Raw genomic sequence first — 19,441 nt, 5'->3', positions numbered from 1 at the left:
ATTGCAATCTCTCCAGGACATTTAATCCATTTTACTTTTGGAAGCACAACATTTTTAAAATAAAAATGTGCTTGGACTTGTCACATCGCCTTCTCTACAAAAAGCAGCCACAGGAGCCCCAACCCAAATCAGGGCTGAGGTGCAGCAGGAGATGGGCTGAACTCTTTCTGCTCTGTGCTGCTCTCCCAATTTAGATCATAGCTGCCTTTTGGTAAATGGAAATATGTGGCCAGTTTGTGTTTCTGAATCATGTGCTTAAAGTCACTTCTCATTTGACACAACATGTGCATCCTCAAACAGATGTATCATACAGAAGACCATAATTATAACCTTTTAACAGGTTATAACCAGTCTCAGGAAGAACGCTTTCCTGGCCATGACTGACAAGTTCCCCTGCAAAGCAGGAATCTTTTTGCCTCTCTGAAATGTAGCCTAGTGTACAAAGGTAACAGACACACACATTGCTCTACCCACTTCTGCCTCTGGCCCCATGCACCACTGGCATGTGGCCCCTGAAATGTTCCCCTTGCGGCCCTCAAGATGAACAAGGCTCTCTATGCCAAAATTTTACATGATCCCACAACATCCATAACTGGGGACATTTTGAGGGGAGGCAGAATACGCAAAAGGTTTTGGAGATGAATTCAAGTTAGCCAAGCTTGCCCAAGAGCTTTTCTTTCCCCGTCTGAATTTGCCTCAGCTCTAGTTGGAATTCTCTCATCCAACAGATGGACTGATTCTGCCACCTGCCTGTCAGCAGGCCCTGCTTGCTGTGCAGGAGAGGCCCAGACAGAGCCTGGATGCTCTTGCAAAAATAGCCTCATTCAGATTTGCGATGGTGAGCATTCAAAATAAACCACCCCGTGCAAATTTACTGTTGAATTGCAAGTCTTCCAGCAGGCAAGAATACATTACCCCCACCCCAAAAGTATAAAACATCCAATTACGAAAAAATTGTAATGAACAGTACCCATAATCTTTTTACCTGCTCAAACTGTGAAATCCCACACTCCTTAGTTAAGAAAATGGCATGCAGTGGCACCACGGAGGGGGGTAGTGGGAGGGAGGGGAATGGATGGAGTATGCATGTGCATACCTAAATGGCCTCAAAGGCTCAATATACCTGAAGGAGCGTCTCCTCCCCCATCGTTCTGCCCGGACGCTGAGGTCCAGCGCGAGGGCCTTCTGGCGGTTCCCTCACTGCGAGAAGCAAAGCTACAGGGAACCAGGCAGAGGGCCTTCTTGGTAGTGGCGCCCGCCCTGTGGAACGCCCTCCCACCAGATGTCAAAGAGATAAACAAATACCTGAAATTTAGAAGACATCTGAAGGCAGCCCTGTTCAGGGAAGTTTTTAATGTGTGACATCTTAATGTATTTTTAATCGTTGTTGGAAGCCGCCCAGAGTGGCTGGGAAGACCCAGCCAGATGGGCGGGGTACAAATAATAAATTATTATTATTATTATTATTATTATTATTATTATTATTATTATTATTATTCAATTGCCTAATGTTGTTCCGTTGCCTGGAGAGGTCATTTCCTGGTTGGCATGGAGAAGCCGTTTTCAATGGAGCCCAGAAATGGAAGTTTGCAGCTAAGTCCTGCAGGATTTGACATCTTTCAGCAGGGCCTGCAAGATGGACCTGTTCCGCAAGGCCTTTGGTCCGGGCCTAGTCTGACCCCCTGCTTTCTTTCTATGGGACCCTGTATGTAAGTGGCCTCCTTGGCTCTTTCTGTCGGCCCATATGGGACCAGCACGGGTAGCTGGGCCTGGTGAACATTTAATATTACTTACCCCTACAGTTGTGATTCGTGGACTCCCGCTTAATTTTATTCTGATTTTAAATGTGATTTTGAATTGTATCTTAACCAATTGTTTGATTTTGTGTTTTTAATGTATCATATATTTGGTGTTAGCCGCCCTGAGCCCGGTCTTGGCCGGGGAGGGTGGGATAGAAATAAAAATTATTATTATTAATTATTATTATTATTATTATTATTATTAAGATTGCACCGGTTGTTGAAATTTTGCACCCCTAACAATTCTGCGCCTGGGGCAACGGGTGCCCCTGGTGGTATTTGGGTGGTGGATGTTTTGTGTTGAAACTGCATCACCATCCATGGTTACTACCTGACATTTAGAAGACATCTGAAGGCAGCCTTGGTTCAGGGAAGTTTTTAATGTGTGACATTTTAATGTATTTTTAATCTTTGTGGGAAGCTGCCCAGAGTGGCTGGGGAAATCCAGCAAGATGGGTGGGGTACAAATAAATTATTATTATTATTATTATTATTATTATTATTATTATTATTATTATTATGGCCTACTGTATTTGCCTCTGATGGTAAGGATCAGACCTGCCTTCAGATCATGCACTCGATGAGGCCAAGAGGATAGGCAAGAACCCCACAGAAATATTTGGACAGGGAAATCATTGACCCCCCTCCCCAACCTTTTCAGATACAGTGGTACCTCGAGTTATGTACTTAATTCGTTCCAGAAGTCCGTTCTTAACCTTAAACCGTTCTTAACCTGAGGTCCCACTTTAGCTAATGGGGCCTCCCGCTGCTGCCGCGGCGCCACCACATGATTTCTGTTCTCATCCTGAGGTAAAGTTCTTAACCCGAAGTACCACTTCCGGGTTAGCGGAGTCTGTAACCTGAAGCGTTTGCAACCTGAGGTGTTTGTAACCCAAGGTACCACTGTATCTCAATCATGCACAAAGGAAACATTCGCCCAAAAGAACCAAATGTTTATTAGATCTCCCCAAAGGCACTAAGGACTCCAATTTCTAACATTTTAAATAGCTAATTAATTTAAAAAGTTCAAATGTACTTTTTTTTATTAAAAAAAAACACAGCAAGTTTCTAAGCCCTTTTGAGCGAGAGAGAGGAAAATCCCCAGAAAATATTAGACTTAGAAAGCAAGAAGTGTGAGAATGAGGCATCTAGCAGTCCACAGTTCAACAGAGACTGCCTCAGCTCTTATCCCAAACTTTCTAATACCTACTCTACTTCTGAAGTGTTCAGTGTCTCCCAGCTGTACAGCTCAACTTCTTTCATCAGCAGTAAGCAACACGGTGCTTTCTAGGTGTTGCTGTGCTACAATTCCCATCATTCTTGTGCACACTGGCTGGGGCCAATGGGAACTGTAGTTCCAAACACTTGGAAAGCACCATGGCGGCTACCCTGGCTTTGGGGGTTGGGATAAAAAGGGAGAATGCAACCCTGCCCTCCCCAATAAACCAGATCTCTGCAGATTTGCAAATAACATGCTAAATAATGTAGACTATGTTGGGTGCAAATCTAATCAGAAATGCAAGAAAGTTTACTCTTTGGTTCAGCTTATGGGGTAGAGGGAGCCATCTGACCAGCAGATTCCCCCTCGCTAGTACCATGACTAGCCATCCATTTTCAGCCCAGTATTTTTATATATTAAAAAACACCAAAGAGACAGAACTGAATGCTCTCTCGGGGAAAAACAAAGAAATTTAGCTCCAGTGAACCAGGTGGTTAACTGGGAGGAAAGCAAGCACAAGGCAAAATAAGGCTACCCTGGTGCATGCAAAACACCATACCCTGTTGTGTTGCAATGCTCAAACCAAAAGCAGAATCTTAAAACATGGCTCCAAAGTCTTCCATTGTCAACAGTGAATGGAAATTCTCTCTCTCCCAACAGAGGAAGAAGCAGCAGCCCAATTGCTGGGCCAAAGCAGTTGCTCTGCCATATAGTTTTCCCTTTGCATCTAATATTAAGAGATCCCTGCAAATTCCACTCACCCCCACAGTTGTGGATTTGCTCCCAGACATGGCAAACAGCAGCTGGAGATTGCAGTGGGCTCTAAAATCATATGAGCACCTTCAGGAACCTCACAAGATGCCGTTTTGCCTCAGGCACAGGAAACATCAACAGAACAGAAATGCACTCAATTCTGAAACATTCCCATTCCACAGAATAAAGGCTTTGGGTTTGAGTTGGGAGGTGTAAAGGGGAGAAGATTTCTGAAATGCTATGCAGACTTGGCTGAGAGTAAGCCCCATTCAGCAAGTGGGGCCGTCTTTTGAGTAAAGGCACTGCCAGCGCCACATTCCTATTTCAGCTCAGGAAAGAGGCTCCCCATTTTGCCTGTGATTGTCTTCCAGCTGTGGAAGGAAGGCTGAGAGGGAGAAGAGACCGACATCTGAAGGCGAGCTTCACAAAGATAATACTAGAAACTCGAGGCCATCATTCACCTAATATTGGAAAATTCAGGACAGACAAATGGAGGGACTTTGACACAGCACACTATGGAGTTCGTTCCCACGAGACGGAGGGATGGCCACCAACCTGAAAGGCTTTAAGAAACAATTGGATAAATTCATGGAGAAGCCTCTCAAGGGCTACTGGCTGTGATAGCTATGCTTCTACCTGCAGTGCCACAAGGGCTTAGCCTCTGAGAAACAACTCCTGAGACTCACATGTGGGGAGAGTGCTGTGGCTGCCCTACTCCCCACAGGCCTTTGGTTGGCCCAGAGGTGGGCCTATGGCTTCATCCAGTAGGACTTAGTACTGAATCTTATCCCCTTCTTCCAAGAGACCTCAAAGAGCAATTCACCTCACATGGTTTTTCTTTTCAAAAAAGATAATGCCTTATCGTGCATCTCTTAGTTATGCTCAGTTAGGAAAATAGGAGGCTCTCCCACATTGAGTCAATTACTGGTCCACCCGGTCTAGCACCACTGATTCCAAAGGGATCCAAATCTCTCCAGGATCTACCACAGAGATCTTCTCTAGCATTGCTTCCTAACAACACTCTTCTAGGTGGAGCCATCAAGGATTGTGACTGACTTTCTGTTTGCCAAGCATGTGTACATTACACCGCTGAGTGAAGGGCCCTTCCTGCTTCTTGGCAGCTACTGCCGTTAGGTTAAAAAGCAGGGTTAGGGAACGTCAGGCTTGGGAGCTGAATGTGGCCCTGCGGTCATTTTTATTTGGCCCCCAGGACTCTCCACATTACACCCCTAGTGTCCCTGCTTCACATCTAACTGGTGTGTTTTCGCCTGGCTGAAATGTGCCCTAGAACTCTGACAGTGCCTCTTCCTTCTCTGAATGAAGGCCAGAGAGGTGCATGTGAAGCTAGCCTACAAAGTTAAATTTTACATTCATTGCCCTTCCCACTTTTGCTCCCAGCCCTATCCAGCAGGGCCATGTGGGCCCTGAAAGAATGGGATGCAGCCCTCGGGTTGAAAGGGGCTCCCTGCCCCTGTTATAAAGTCAATGGTCATTACCCAGCCTCCAGCAAACATAAGAGAGAACACAACATAACTCCAGCCATGCTAATCTAAAATTGGACAGGTGGCATGCCTACAAGCAAATCCAACTGAAAACTGACCCTCAAAACAGCTTTGAGTGCCATGATCTCCTCTGTTAGAGTGGCAAGTTGATCTGTGAGTTCTTCCCTTTTCTTTACAGTACACCTGGTTTGTCCAAATTACTCTCATTCAAGCAGGAAGTCGTTCCCTTTCCCTTTGTATCAGTTGACAGGGTCATTGATGGTCGAACTCTTGGAGCGTCCCAGTAAGACTATGGAATGGGAACTCGGAGCATCCCAGTCCTGGGAGATTGGTGGTGGGAGGATGTCATCAGTAAGCAACGATCTGCTTCTAATGGGAAGAAGAGAGTCTCACGGGGACAGAGAGAGTTCAGGGTTGTATCTTTGTGGAGAAGGTAGGGGAGGAGAAGGCAATTAATTGGTCATGGCCAAAATCAGCAAACTGCAGCAGGCGCTAGGTGAAAGGTCTCTGTGCATGCTGCGTCAGTCACATTTTCGGCAGTCCATTGATGGAGGAGCAGGAGCAGGATCACAGCTTGCCATGTGAGCCTCGTGGTAGCACAACTGCATTTCCCTTCCAATTCTGGTCAGTCAATTTCTTCTCCAATGTCTGGAAAGAAAAGGAAGGGAGGAAATGAAACCACGCGGAAAATGGGTAAGTGACCAAAGTGAAAAAAGAGGGGAGATGTGTGCATTTTCTCCTGCAATCCCATTACAAGGTGAAGCAGTTACGGGGCCATGTTCAGAAGCCCATCGCTGATGCGTCATGTAGTGATAAGGGAGAGGAAAACATTTGGACTAGGTAGACGAAAGAGAGATCAGGCGAGGAATGAGGGCAGGGGGAAGGTTCTACCCAACGCTACTGCTGTATTTGCAGGTTTCAGACAGCCCCCCCCCCATCACACACACAGTCGGTTCTGCAACAGGGCTCCATCGTGTGGGCACTTTCTCTCTTTTTACCCAATATATGTTCTCACTCTGAGTTGGCTTTGCAATGACAACTGAAGCCAGTTCAGACAGAGGGCAATGCCTCCTGCCCTCACTCTGGCATCAAGTGGTGCAGAGAGGGCAATCACCACCACCATCAAGAGGAGGCAAAGAAGGAGGTCAAAGATCTGGGGGTTATTAGCTCTGCCAAGGTGCGTGTATCGTGCTTGACCTGTGGAAGTGACAATCTGCACATTGACTGCAACATGCTGCTTTTCACTTCAAAGCAGCTCAACACATGGGTAGCAACCACTGAGGGGAGACTTTCCATTACCTTCTTTGTTTTCCGTGTTCTTCAGAGGCTGCAAAGCTGTCGAGGGAAAGAGAAAGAGAGAGCACAGCACATGAGATTATTAGGCCCCAGGGCGTAACGCTGAGCAAATGTACTGAACAGACTAGCATGAATCGTGGAGAATATGACTTTCTGTCTCCAACTCTTGCGGAGCCCAAACGTGTGTGTCTTACCCCACACCGGAGAGACAGCAGACTCCCTCCCTCCCCAGACCCAACTCAGAAAGGCTGCTTTAGAGCTGGAAAAGGCTCAGAAAAGTACAGGACAGAGGGGCACAAAACTATCTGTGGGGTAGAGAAAGTGGAAAGGGGTCTCCTGACACCACGCAGGCCAGTGCAGCCTTCCACAAGGCTGCACCGGTTTGGTCCCCATGGCGTTGGAAGACACAGATAATAATATAATAATAATTTATTATTTATACCCCGCCCATCTGGCTGGGCTTCCCCAGCCACTCTGGGCGGCTTCCAAAAAAATATTAAAATACTGTAATACATCAAACATTAAAAGCTTCCCTAAACAGGGCTGCCTTCAGATGTCTTCTAAAAGTCTGGTAGTTGTTGTTCTCTTTGACATCTGGTGGGAGGGCGTTCCACAGGGAGGGCGCCACTACCGAGAAGGCCCTCTGCCTGGTTCCCTGTAACTTGGCTTTTCGCAGTGAGGGAACCGCCAGAAGGCCCTCAGCGCTGGACCTCAGTGTCCAGGTAGAACGATGGGGGTGGAGATGCTCCTTCAGATATACTGGACCGAGGCCGTTTAGGGCTTTAAAGGTCAGCACCAACACTTTGAATTGTGCTCGGAAACGTACTGACATCATGCGACATCTCACACACACATCACATACACGGGTGACATCACATACATGACCGCCCCCGCCCCCCAATCTTGGGGGCAACGCAGCACCTGTGATTCGAGGTAATGAATTGCGTGGTGCACAGGAGTAGAACGAGAAGCTAAGGTTTCAAAATGGAATCCGGTAGGAACATAGAAAGCTGCCTCCCACTGGGGCAGGCTATTTGCCCCTTTGGCCCACTGCTTCATGCTCTGGCTGGCAGCAGCTCCCAGTTAGAGGTCTTTCCCTCCGCCTGCTACCTGAAGATCCTTCTAACTAGAGAATTTACAGAGCTACGGACCCTCAATTTGCATCCTTGTGCTCCGCTGCCTAATGTGGATGTGAAGCACAACAGGAGTACTTCTCAAAAGGAGGGGGACAAATCTGCAAACCTCACTGCCTGCTTCCCTCCCCCCCCCCCCCCGGAATACCGCAGTCACACAGGTAGACGACGATGCCTGAAGCCTCCGCACTCTCAAGGAAAGATTAGAAACCAGGCAATCTATGTGCAATGTGTCTATTGCTGTGCTCAGAAGCAGATAAAGGGAATCACCAGGCTTATAATTAATCCATTTGATTACAGCCGAGTGCAGCTATCACACTTTATTAAAATGATAATCCAGTTTATCAGAGGCCTGCGTGGCTGAGAGCTTGCTGCAGCACATCAGGGAATTCTCTGCTCCAAGTCAATATCGGTGGGTGGGTGGGACATAAGAAACTGACTTGGACAGAGTCAGACCCCTAGTCCACCTCGCTCGGTATTGGCTGGCAGAAGCTCTCCAGGGTTCAGACATGGCTCCCCTACTCACACTTATTTATTGTGCTTTTATAGCACAATATCCTTACAAAAAAGCAAAACAAAAGAACTTTGGCTTACTAAAGAAAGCTCCACAACTTTGGTTAGATCACTGCAGGTCTTTTTACGACAATGGGTAGATCACTGCCAGATTTTTTTAATACTGTGAGTAGATCCCAGCCTATTGGGACTTGGATGTCCCTGATTTATAGGATTTCTAAGTTTTCCTTCACAAGGGTGGGTTACAATCATATAAAGAGACCCTATTAAAATCTGCGACCAGGGGAAAGAGACAGTGGAAGAAGACTGGAAGAAATTTAAAATATATCTTAAAAATTGTTGTAAAATTGAGGAGTGTTAAGATGTCAAGTTGGCAAATAGAGAATTGCAGCTGTAATCAATAAGTTAAAGAAGAACTTAAATGAAATTGAATTGAATAATTAGTTAATTGGAGGAGTTGCTGAAGAAATGTAAAACAAGGATGCAGAAAAGGGGAGGTATGGGGAAGTCCGGGAAGTAAGGTGTATGAAAATAAGATTATGAAGTTATATATGTTTGTATGTCTGTGTATTGTGTATTGTTTGTTTTTATTTTGTGTTTGGAAAACCAATAAAAATTTATTAAAAAATAATAATAATAAAATCTGCTAAATTTACATCAGAAGAATAGAGGGCATCCTAATACAGTCCCCATCTGCACCATACACTTAAAGCAGTATCATAACACTCTAAACAGTCCTGGTTCCCCCCACAAAATCTCATGGGAACTGTAGTTTGCAAAAAGGGTTACAAAACCCCTATTCCCAGAGCTACAGTTCTCGGAAATTCCCTGGGAACAGGGCTTGATGGTTACACCATTCTGGGAGTTGTAGTTTGGTGGGGGGAATAGGGGTGTCTTAACAACTGATAGTATCCTTAACACGCCAATTCCCATGATTCTTCAGGAGAAGCCATAGCTCTTTAAAGTGGCACCCAAGTTAGGCATGCATCGATGGTGGTGATGCTCTCAAAGCACTCCGTGTTGGAAGAAAGCTGTACATGTCATGCCATTCTGGCTACATATGCAACAGCACCCCTAGCCCAAACACTGAAGATAGAAGGAAAAACATGGCGCTGCTCCAGCTTCAAATTCAACGGAACTCCTAGCCTGAACAGCGGGAATAATATTGACCCAATCTAGTGCTCTGCTACTACAGTGGTCCCTTGGTTCTCAAACTTAATCCGTTCCAGAAGTCCATTCCAAAACCAAAGCGTTCCAAAAACCAAGGCGCGCTTTCCCATAGAAAGTAATGCAAAATGGATTGATTCGTTCCAGGCTTTTCAAAACAATGCCTAAAACAGCAATTTAACATGAATTTTACTATCTAATGAGACCATTGATCCATAAAATGAAAGCAATAGACCATGTACTGCAGCCACACAATCAATCAATCAGTAGCTGAACTGGTTTCCACACAGTCACAAAAACAAAACAAAAAAGCCACAAAAACAAAAACGCAACATAAATAGCAAAAACAGACAGACCTCAGCGTAACACTCAAAACAAAAGCGTGACACTCAAAACAGAAGTGTGGCACTCAAATTGGAAGCGTAACACTCAAAACGGAGCACATTCGGCTTCTGAAAAATGTTCGCAAACCGGAACACTTACTTCCATGTTTGCAGTGTTTGGTTTCCAAGTTGTTTGAGTACCAAGGCGTTTGAGAACCAAGATACCACTGTATTATTTTTTAGACTTTTCAGTCCAGAACATACAATCAGAAACAGGCTGCTCTCCCCATGCGCAGTTTCACATTGGCCAGGATGCGTAAATTGGCAAACTACAGTTGTTAGCACATGACCCACCCCAGAGTTCTTGCTCTGGGGCTGCCAGAAAGATACAAAATCCAACTAACCTGTCTTGGATCCTTCTCCTTCATCCTGTTCCTCTCTTGCTGGGAAAAAAAAAGTGAAAAAGGAAGGTTAAAAAATAAAAACCAAACACTGCCATCCAGTGGTTAAATATCCCTGTTACCAGCCAGGTGGAGCTGTGTAGTACTGGACTCACTGATACTATTAAGATTCAGATCAAGGATGGAGAACATATGGTCTTCCTGTTGTTGTGCGACTCCAACTTCCATCAGACTCCCAACTCCCATCCAGCCAGAACACCTCTCAGGTGGGTGTCATTGCCATTGTAAGAGAATAAGGGAAGCATTCATTGTGAGTTCCGGCACCTCTTTTCCCCCAGAAAAATAGCACCGGAGGTGTAGTCTAGTAACACCAGGCAGGAGAAAGCTGGTCCACACTACAGAAACATTGAGGGGTTGTTTTTTAAGAAGCAAACAAGCCACTTTTAGCAACGAGAAATAGCAGAGATGGGTACAATTCAAAAACTAACACCAAGAAGCTAACACAACAGAGCCTTTCCAAACTCCCTTCTCGCTGTACTAAAAACTTGCTTTAAATTGCCACTTTCATCCCCTGCTCGCTCTTATTAAACATCTGCCACTTTTAAAAATCACCATTTCCCCCTCTCGGTGTCCTTCCATCCCTGCTTTACTCAAACCCCTGCTGTTGTTTAAAACATCCTCTTTTTTTCTCCTTTCAGCATCTTTCCCAATTTGCTGTACTTAGAACTTCTGCATCTTCCATTCCTCAGCTGTCTCATGTGCGGGAGATAAAGGATGCGGCACCCTCAAATGCCCCATAGTACTTTACTCAAACCTCTCCCGTTGTTTTAAACTACAATTTCAGTGTCTCTTCCTTCTTCTCCCCCCCCCCCTTTTTTTTCTTTTTCAGTAAGGTAAAGGTAAAGGGACATTTGGTCCAGTCGTGGCCAACTCTGGGGTTGCGACGCTCATCTCGCTTTATTGGCCTAGGGAGCCGGCGTACAGCTTCCGGGTCATGTGGCCAGCATGACTAAGCCGCTTCTGGCGAGCCAGAGCAGCGCACGGAAATGCCGTTTACCTTCCTGCTGGAGCAGTACCTATTTATCTACTTGCACTTTGACGGGCTTTTGAACTGCTAGGTTGTCAGGAGCAGGGACCGAGCAACAGGAGCTCACCCCGTCGTGGGGATTCGAACCACTGACCTTCTGATTGGCAAGTCCTAGGCTCTGTGGTTTAACCCACAGCGCCACCCGCATCCCTCTTTTTCAGTAGTTTTTTTTAAATAATAATAATAATAATAATAATAGATTTTCTTGGTGTCTCTTCCTTCTTGGTCCCAGGCCACGCTGTCACTTTTGCTCCCCTACCCTGCCCTGCCTTCATGCAAACCCAGGTTTGTGACGCAGCGCTACAAACCCTCCAATGGGGACTTGCACAAAGACATTCTTTCACTTTGATTATATTTATGTATACCAGCTCTCTCTCTCTCTTCTTTGCAACTCTGGCGGATTTTCTTCTGGCACACATACGCCAGGGCAACCAGGAGGATGACAAGGCAGATGGCCAATCCTACTGTCACCCAGAGAGCCACAGCAGGAAGCAGGAGGTGTTGACCTGGAAAGGAGAAAACAGGGAGAAGATGGTAAAGTCTCTGTCAATGCCATTGATGGGAAGCAAAGGAGGGAAATGTCTCTGAAGGGAAACAAGTAAATCCACTGGGGTACCGCAAGGTCATCTGCACACATACCAGATCTCACTTTAGACAAGGAGATCCTAACAGGCATCCCATTCAAGATGTATGGAAATATTCCCGCAAAATTTGTGCAAGATGTTATGCTTTGCTTCTATCATCTATCTTTCTATCTTTCTATCTATCTATCTATCTATCTATCTATCTATCTATCTATCTATCATCTATCTATCATCTATCTATCTATCTATCATCTATCTATCTATCTATCTATCTATCTATCTATCTATCTATCTATCTATCATCTATCTATCTATCTATCTACTGTATCTATCTATCTATCTATCTATCTATCTATCTATCTATCTATCTATCATCTATCTCTATCATCTACCTATAATTTTTATTAAATTTTCTGTTTTACAATTTAGAATATTCATTTAAACAACCTTAAAATATCAATGACTTCCCTTCTTCTCTTTCCATTGTTCATTTTGCATAACATAAATCCCTGCATAAACATAAACTATACAATTCAGTATTCCATTACTGCATCCTTCAAAACTTATTTACACTGTTGAATTTATCTTAATGCTGCCAACGTTTTCTAGTGTACACAACTTTCCCCCCCCCCATATATTCAATAAACATTTTCCAATCTTCTTTAAACGAAGGTTCTTCTTGTCCTCTTATTCTATAAGTTAGATCCGCAAGTTGTGCATATTCCAACAGTTTAAGCTGCCATTCTTCTTTAGTTGGGACCTTGCTCATTTTCCACTTTTGGGGCTAACAAAACACGGACCACATACACAAATAACCATTTTTGACACCTGGGAATTTCCATCTGAATTATCCCCAACGAAAAGAGATCTGTTGTTGTTTCGAAAAGTGCTTTTTATACATTTTTTTTCAATTCATTGTAAATTATTTCCCAATACTGTTTTACCCTTTTACTGGTCCACCACATATGAAAGAACATTCCCTTTACCTCATTGCATCTCCAGCACTTATCTGATTCAGTCTTAAACATCTTAGCAAGCCTAAATGGTAAAGGTAAAGGGACCCCTGACCATTAGGTCCAGTCGTGGCTGACTCTGGGGTTGTGGCGCTCATCTCACATTATTGGCCGAGGGAGCCGGCGCACAGCTTCTGGGTCATGTGGCCAGCATGACTAAGACACTTCTGGTGAACCAGAGCAGCGCACGGAAATGCCATTTACCTTCCCGTCAGAGCGGTACCTATTTATCTACTTGCACTTTGACATGCTTTCGAACTGCTAGGTTGGCAGGAACAGGGACCGAGAAACGGGAGCTCACCCCATCGCGGGGATTCAAACTGCCGACCTTCTGATCGGCAAGTCCTAGGCTCTGTGGTTTAACCCACAGCGCCACCCGCATCCCCCTTAGCAAGCCTACTCTGAGTTAAATACCACCTGTAAATCATTTTCAAGTAGTTCTCCTTCAAGGAATAACATGCTGTAAACTTCAGGTCGCTCTTCCAGAGTTTTCCCCAGATATTAAAATCTATATTAACTGCTTTGCTACTTTCAAAGGGAAGTTCCAGTATGTAGCTGATAGATTTGGGCTCCATCGGAACTGGGGGTAGCTTCCTCGCAAAAGTCCTGCCGATTTCTCCACAGCTCTCCAATATCACCATCAAATAGGCTGCAGGACAAGAACGCCTGCTTCCTTAATTATAGCTTTTAAGAAAATGTACTTGACAATGTTCTGCACTGGCCTACAAGGTAATGATCACCACCAGTCCGCTTCACCAGAAGCTGTGGGCTCCTTTGTAGGCAACCTAGCCAGATGGGCAGCATATAAATAAATTATTGTCATTCTGTTGGGATGTCCCCCTGTTTTCTGCCACCCTCATTTTTAAACACAGCCATTGCCTGAGAAGCCCACAAATCCTGCCAGATATTTCAACTGAGCAAGATGACACTACCATACTTTTCTGTTTATAAGACGTTGCCATGTATAAGACGCGGGTGGCGTTGTGGGTAAAACCTCAGCGCCTAGGGCTTGCCAATCGCATGGTCGGCGGTTCAAATCCCCACGGCGGGGTGCGCTCCCGTCGTTCGGTCCCAGCGCCTGCCAACCTAGCAGTTCGAAAGCACCTCCGGGTGCAAGTAGATAAATAGGGACCGCTTACTGGCGGGAAGGTAAACGGCATTCCGTGTGCTGCGCTGGCTCGCCAGATGCAGCTTTGTCACACTGGCCACGTGACCCGGAAGTGTCTGCGGACAGCGCTGGCTCCCGGCCTCTAGGGTGAGATGAGCGCACAACCCTAGAGTCTGGCAAGACTGGCCCGTACGGGCAGGGGTACCTTTACCTTTACCTATGTATAAGACGCCCCCTATTTGTGGGGACTCAAATTTAATAAAATGGGGGGAGAGGGCACAGAGTTGTTCAGCTTTTTTGTGGAGTATCGCCCACCAGGGTTGTTGAGCTTTTTTTTAGGGGGGAATGCCGGAAATCACTGACCCGCACGCATCAATGCATCAATAAGTCCGCCTTCTGTCTGTCCCATCGCCAATTGCCCCCCCCCCCCAATTGCAGGAGTGTCAGCCAATCAACACCACCCATTGACGTAGCAACCAATAACACGCACAACAGCCGCTGACCGCCTTGGCAGCAACCAATCAAACGTCCCTCCTATGCACTACCCATGTATAGGATGACCCCCATTTTTAGCATGCTTTTTAAAGAAAAAAACATAGTCTTATACACTGAAAAGTACGGTATATTGAAACTAACTGAGCAAGTTGAAGACTATAGAGGTCACTGTCCTGCCTGATAATTCTGGTGTCACTCTGGTGTAGGTCAGGGCAGCAAGCGTTTGGAGGAATGGGGGAGGAGGATATTGCAGCCCCCCCCCCTTGTGATCTATTTTTCTCCTTTTGCCAATTCATCCCCAGGTAGTGAGGTGGCAGGCGCTGTCCAGCCTGCAATCACCCCACATTTAACAATGATTTTGGCATCAGGGCCTGGGACCTGAGAAACATCCTTGCCCCAGAATTGGCTAAACTGACATACAAACTGCGAGATAAATACAACTGTCACTTTAAAGAAGAATGGGAACTTTTTACAAAGTACAGTGGTACCTCAGGTTACATACGCTTCAGGTTACAGACGCTTCAGCTTACAGACTCTGCTAACCGAAAATAGTACCTCGGGTTAAGAACTTTGCTTCAGGATGAGAACAGAAATCGTGCTCCGGTGGCAGCGGGAGGCCCCATTATCTAAAGTGGTGCTTCAGGTTAAGAACAGTTTCAGGTTAAGAACGGACCTCCGGAACGAATTAAGTACTTAACCCGAGGTACCACTGCATTTTAAAAGACAACAAATGCACTGGACTCCTTGGCAGGTTTTGAATAAACATACACAATCTTACTGATTGATAACATGGTAGATAGATAATATAAGGATCGATATAATTTTATAATATGCAGAGAACAACATGTGATGAGAAATCAGAGAGAGGAGCTGAGGGAAGTCTCAGGGGGGAGGGTTTGATGGGGAGTGGGGGGAAAGGGGGGAAATAATGAATATTATATGTTTTGATATATTCTTATGTTGAAATTGTTAATAAGTTTTTTTAAAAAAAGAGAGAGAGAGAGAAACATCAAAATTCACCCTGGGCCAGTGACTCTCTCTCCCAGCCTAGCCCACCTTACAGGGTTGTTGAGAGGGGTGGCTGGGAAAGAACTATAACCGTCACCTTGAGGTTCTTGGAAGAAAGGTGGGGGAAGAATCATAGAATCGTAGGGTTGGAGGGAACCCCAAGGTTCATCTAGTCCAGCCCCCTGCAATGCAGGAATCTCAGCTAAAGAAACCATGACAGATGGCCACCCAACCTCTGCTTAAAAATCTCCAGGGAAAGAAGTTAGAATAATATTATGTCAAACTCAAATAACTGATAACAAAGGGAAAAATTGGAGACATAATAGTTGAAATGTATAACATAAAATAAGACTTGAAAGAAGGTGAAGTATTGCTGAATAAGATTTTGTAAAAGGGAACACAGAAAAGGGAGATGTGAGGGAGTCTGGAAGGAGGGTTATGAAAATAATATTTAAGAAATTGAATCTTTTTTTTATGTCCTTTTTATGTTTTTTTTTTCCTTCTATTTTGTATGGGGGGTTTTCTACTGTACTTTTTTTTCTTTTTTTGGCTTTTTTGATTGATTGTGATGGTGTTTTTCCTTTTTTGGTTGTGAATGTGAAGTTTGTTTTATTGTCTAAAACTTTAATAAATATTTTATTTAAAAAAAAAATCTCCAGGGAAGTCTCCCGAAGGAGACCATTCCACTATCAAACAGCTCTTATTGCCAGAAAGTTCTTCCTGGTGCTTAGTCAGAATCTCCTTTCTTGTAACTTAAAGCCACTGGTTCGAGTCCTTCCCCTCCAGAGCAGGAGAAACCAAGCAAATTCAAATGGCACAAATGGAACAGACAAGCCTTGCACACAGATGGCAATGTCCAGATTTTTAATGAATGTGCTTCTTAAGTTTCATTAAAGGGCTGCTGGGGTGGAAGAGGCGGAATCAGCTGGCGAAGTGGAGAATAAGGGGACACTCCCTGCAAAACTGGAGTCAGCCGTGTACTTTTGCACGTTCAGGAGCCCAAATCCCCCGCCCGATAAGAGCTGATGGAACGACAACGGTTCGCTCAGATTGTGGGAGTCAGGGGCCAAACGATGCGAGCGGGTGCTTCCAATTGCTGCCTTTCTACAGGGCCAGCGGATACGCCAGGGAAGGCAAGGAAACAGCAGGTTGAAATTACCCCGTAAAACACTTCATTAACCTTTAAATAATTATGCTAATAAATTCAAATAGATGCTGATTGTCACACTTTGCTAGGGAAGGGAGTCTCGACTAAAGGCACTTTAAAACAGGAACAGTCTCTGCAAAGACAGCAATTCCATGTACGCCAAGGAAAGGCCAAGGGAAGAAGGATTGGAACTGTGCAAACTCATGTGCACCAATATTTCCACCGTGTGCAGCCGTCCTGTTTCGGGCCCTCCAGACTCTCCCCAGGCTACACAGCTCACCAGCCCTGCTTTGCATCCTCCTGGAATGCTTTTGCCTGGCAGGAACAAGTCCTGGAACTCTGATATTGCCTCTTGCTTGTCAGGATGGGGAGAGAGAGGGCAGTGCACAAGTAGGAGCCAGCCTGTTTTAGAGATATTGAACTTAGATGCATGAGTCTGCCCACTTTTGCCTCTCACACCACTGGCACACTCGAAGGGAACGTGGCCTTCAGGCTTACAAAAATAATAATAATATAATAATAATTTATACCTTGACCATCTGGCTGGGTTTCCCCAACCACTCTGGGTAGCTTTAGCTAATGGGGCCTCCTGCTGCCGCTGCGCTGCCACCGCGCAATTTCTGTTCTCATCATGAAGCTAATAATAATAATAATAATAATAATAATTTATTATTTATACCCCACCCATCTGGCTGGGCATCCCCAGCCACTCTGGGCGGCTTCCAAAAGAATATTAAAATACTATAATACATCAAACATTAAAAGCTTCCAGAAACTTCATCCTGAAGCAAAGTTCTTAACCCAAGGTACTATTTCTGGGTTAGCGGAGTCTGTAACCTGAAGCGTATGCAACCTGAAGTGTATGTAACCTGAGGTACCACTGTACAGCATCAGGCATTAAAAACTTCCCTAAACAGGGCCGCCTTCAATTGTCTTTTAAAAGTGAAATAGCTGTTTATTGCCTTGACAACTGCTGGGAGGGCGTTCCACAGGGCAGGTGCCACTACCGAGAAGGCCCTCTGCCTGGTTCCCTGTAACTTGGCTTCTCGCTGCGAGGGAACCACCAGAAGGCTCTCGGCGCTGGACCTCAGTGTCTGGGCAGAACGATGGGGGTGGAGACGCTCCTTCAGGTTTGCCACCTCTCTCCTACTCAAAAGTACAGATTAGCCCTACCCACTGGCGTCCACAAATAAGGGGTGGGTGCTAGGGGCAAGGCTAGTGAGCACATCTGGTGTTCAGGGCATGGCTACTCATTGGTCATGCACCAAGCATTGGCCTTGCACCAAGGTATAGCTTTCAAATAGGGCTGGAGATTTCTGGTGTCCATTGATAGATACAAGGACAAAATATAATCCGTCCAGTGCATGTGCACATATATTGTTCTGAGAGTATCCTGTTGTTTTGTGTGTTCGCCAAGGTATCTTTGGCACTTTTGTAAAATAAAAGTAAAGGCCAAAAAGAAGAAGGAAATGCCTTTAAATATGTGCAGAGTGTCCTTCCTTTCTCACCAGCAGCCCCTAAGGCAGGCCATGGCTCAGATATGGGGGTGTTCAGCCCAACCATCTCCTGGTTCAGATATTTAAAAGGCAGCTAAACTAAGAACCAGGGACGCGGGTGGCGCTGTGGGTTAAACCACAGAGCCTAGGACTTGCCGATCAGAAGGTCGGCGGTTCGAATCCCTGCGACGGGGTGAGCTCCCATTGCTCAGTCCCAGCTCCTGCCAACCTAGCAGTTCAAAAGCATGTCAAAGTGCAAGTAGATAAATAGGTACCGCTCCGGCAGGAAGGTAAAAGGCGTTTCTGTGCACTGCTCTGGTTCGCCAGAAGCGGCTTAGTCATGCTGGCCACATGACCCGGAAGCTGTACGCAGACTCCCTCGGCCAATAAAGTGAGATGAGCGCCACAACCCCAGAGTCAGCCATGACTGGACCTAATGGCCAGGGGTCCCTTTACCTTTAAACTAAGAACCACAGTTAAAAAACAGTTAAAAACAGTTCAACTGTTTTTTAAAAAAACACAGAGATTAAACAAATTTGTGATGCTGCTAAATTTACATAAAACGTATTCCCATCGCAGAATTGAAGTTTGCAGGTTGCAGAATGTGAGAGGTGCAGAATTACATAGAGAGTTCCAGGACAAATGCAAACGTACACATACACACTCAATTGCACCTTTGCGATACAGGGCTACCATAAGCATCTCTTTAACAGCCGTGGCTGCCATACTGTTTAGGCTGCACCCAAGAAAAGGTGTTTTGCCAGGTGTAGCAAGGCCCAGCCATTCTCCATCGCCATTCAAGTGGCGCCATGCATTTAGCCAAAAGGTTTATGTTCCTTGAGGGACCCTCCTTCACAAGCCAGCAATTGCTGTGCCAAGGATAATTAAACACTAATTAATGTTACCTGCAAGTGAACAAGGTTACAAAGAGCTTCAGGGTGTCTATAAAAGTTGAGATGGCGTGACAACAACTGGAAGCCACAAGGAAGAACCAGGGGGAAGTCATGTGAACAGAATTTCACAGGGAGATCGAACTTCTGTCAAAGATGTAAGGCTGCAATCCTATATATACCTACCAAGGAGTAAATCCCACCGATCCACGTTTTCTACTGCAAAAACTGCAATCCTAAACATATTTACTGTATTTTTCACACCATAGGGCGCACCGGACCATAGGGCGCACCCAGTTTTTAGGGGGGGAAATCAAGAAAAAAATCTTCCCCCCCCCCAGCCCCAAAGAGCAGCGTACAGGGTGCGCACAACCTCTCCCTGCCGGAGGGGTTGCGCGCAGCTATGGAAGAAGGCAAGGCAGCGAGCGGGATGGATCCCGCTCGCTGTTTTGCCTTCCCCTTTAGCCCCGCGCAGCCTCTCCTTGCGGAGGGGTTGCGCGCAGCTAT

The 19,441-nt window shown here is 45.5% G+C and overlaps 1 protein-coding gene across 3 annotated transcripts in view; it reads right to left on the bottom strand.

Annotated features, from left to right (window-relative positions):
* Positions 1-2,735: 2,735 nt before the first annotated feature.
* Positions 2,736-19,441, bottom strand: part of CD276 (CD276 molecule) — a 52,768-nt gene continuing 36,062 nt past the window's right edge. For 2 of the 3 annotated variants that reach the window (XM_028705974.2, XM_028705975.2), the window contains 4 exons: positions 11,559-11,699; positions 10,110-10,148; positions 6,573-6,608; positions 2,736-5,921 (listed from right to left, as the gene is read on the bottom strand). In XM_028705974.2, coding sequence (XP_028561807.2) covers positions 5,899-5,921; positions 6,573-6,608; positions 10,110-10,148; positions 11,559-11,699 — 239 coding nt within the window. In that variant the 3' untranslated portion in view covers positions 2,736-5,898. The remainder of the gene's footprint in view (positions 5,922-6,572; positions 6,609-10,109; positions 10,149-11,558; positions 11,700-19,441) is intronic. The other variant, XM_077919027.1, reaches the window with a different exon arrangement.

Source organism: Podarcis muralis, chromosome 14 (assembly GCF_964188315.1).
Source record: "Podarcis muralis chromosome 14, rPodMur119.hap1.1, whole genome shotgun sequence".
Classification (NCBI taxonomy): domain Eukaryota; kingdom Metazoa; phylum Chordata; class Lepidosauria; order Squamata; family Lacertidae; genus Podarcis; species Podarcis muralis.
The sequence above is the reverse complement of the archived record's forward strand: the minus strand, read 5'-3'. Positions and strand labels throughout refer to the sequence as shown.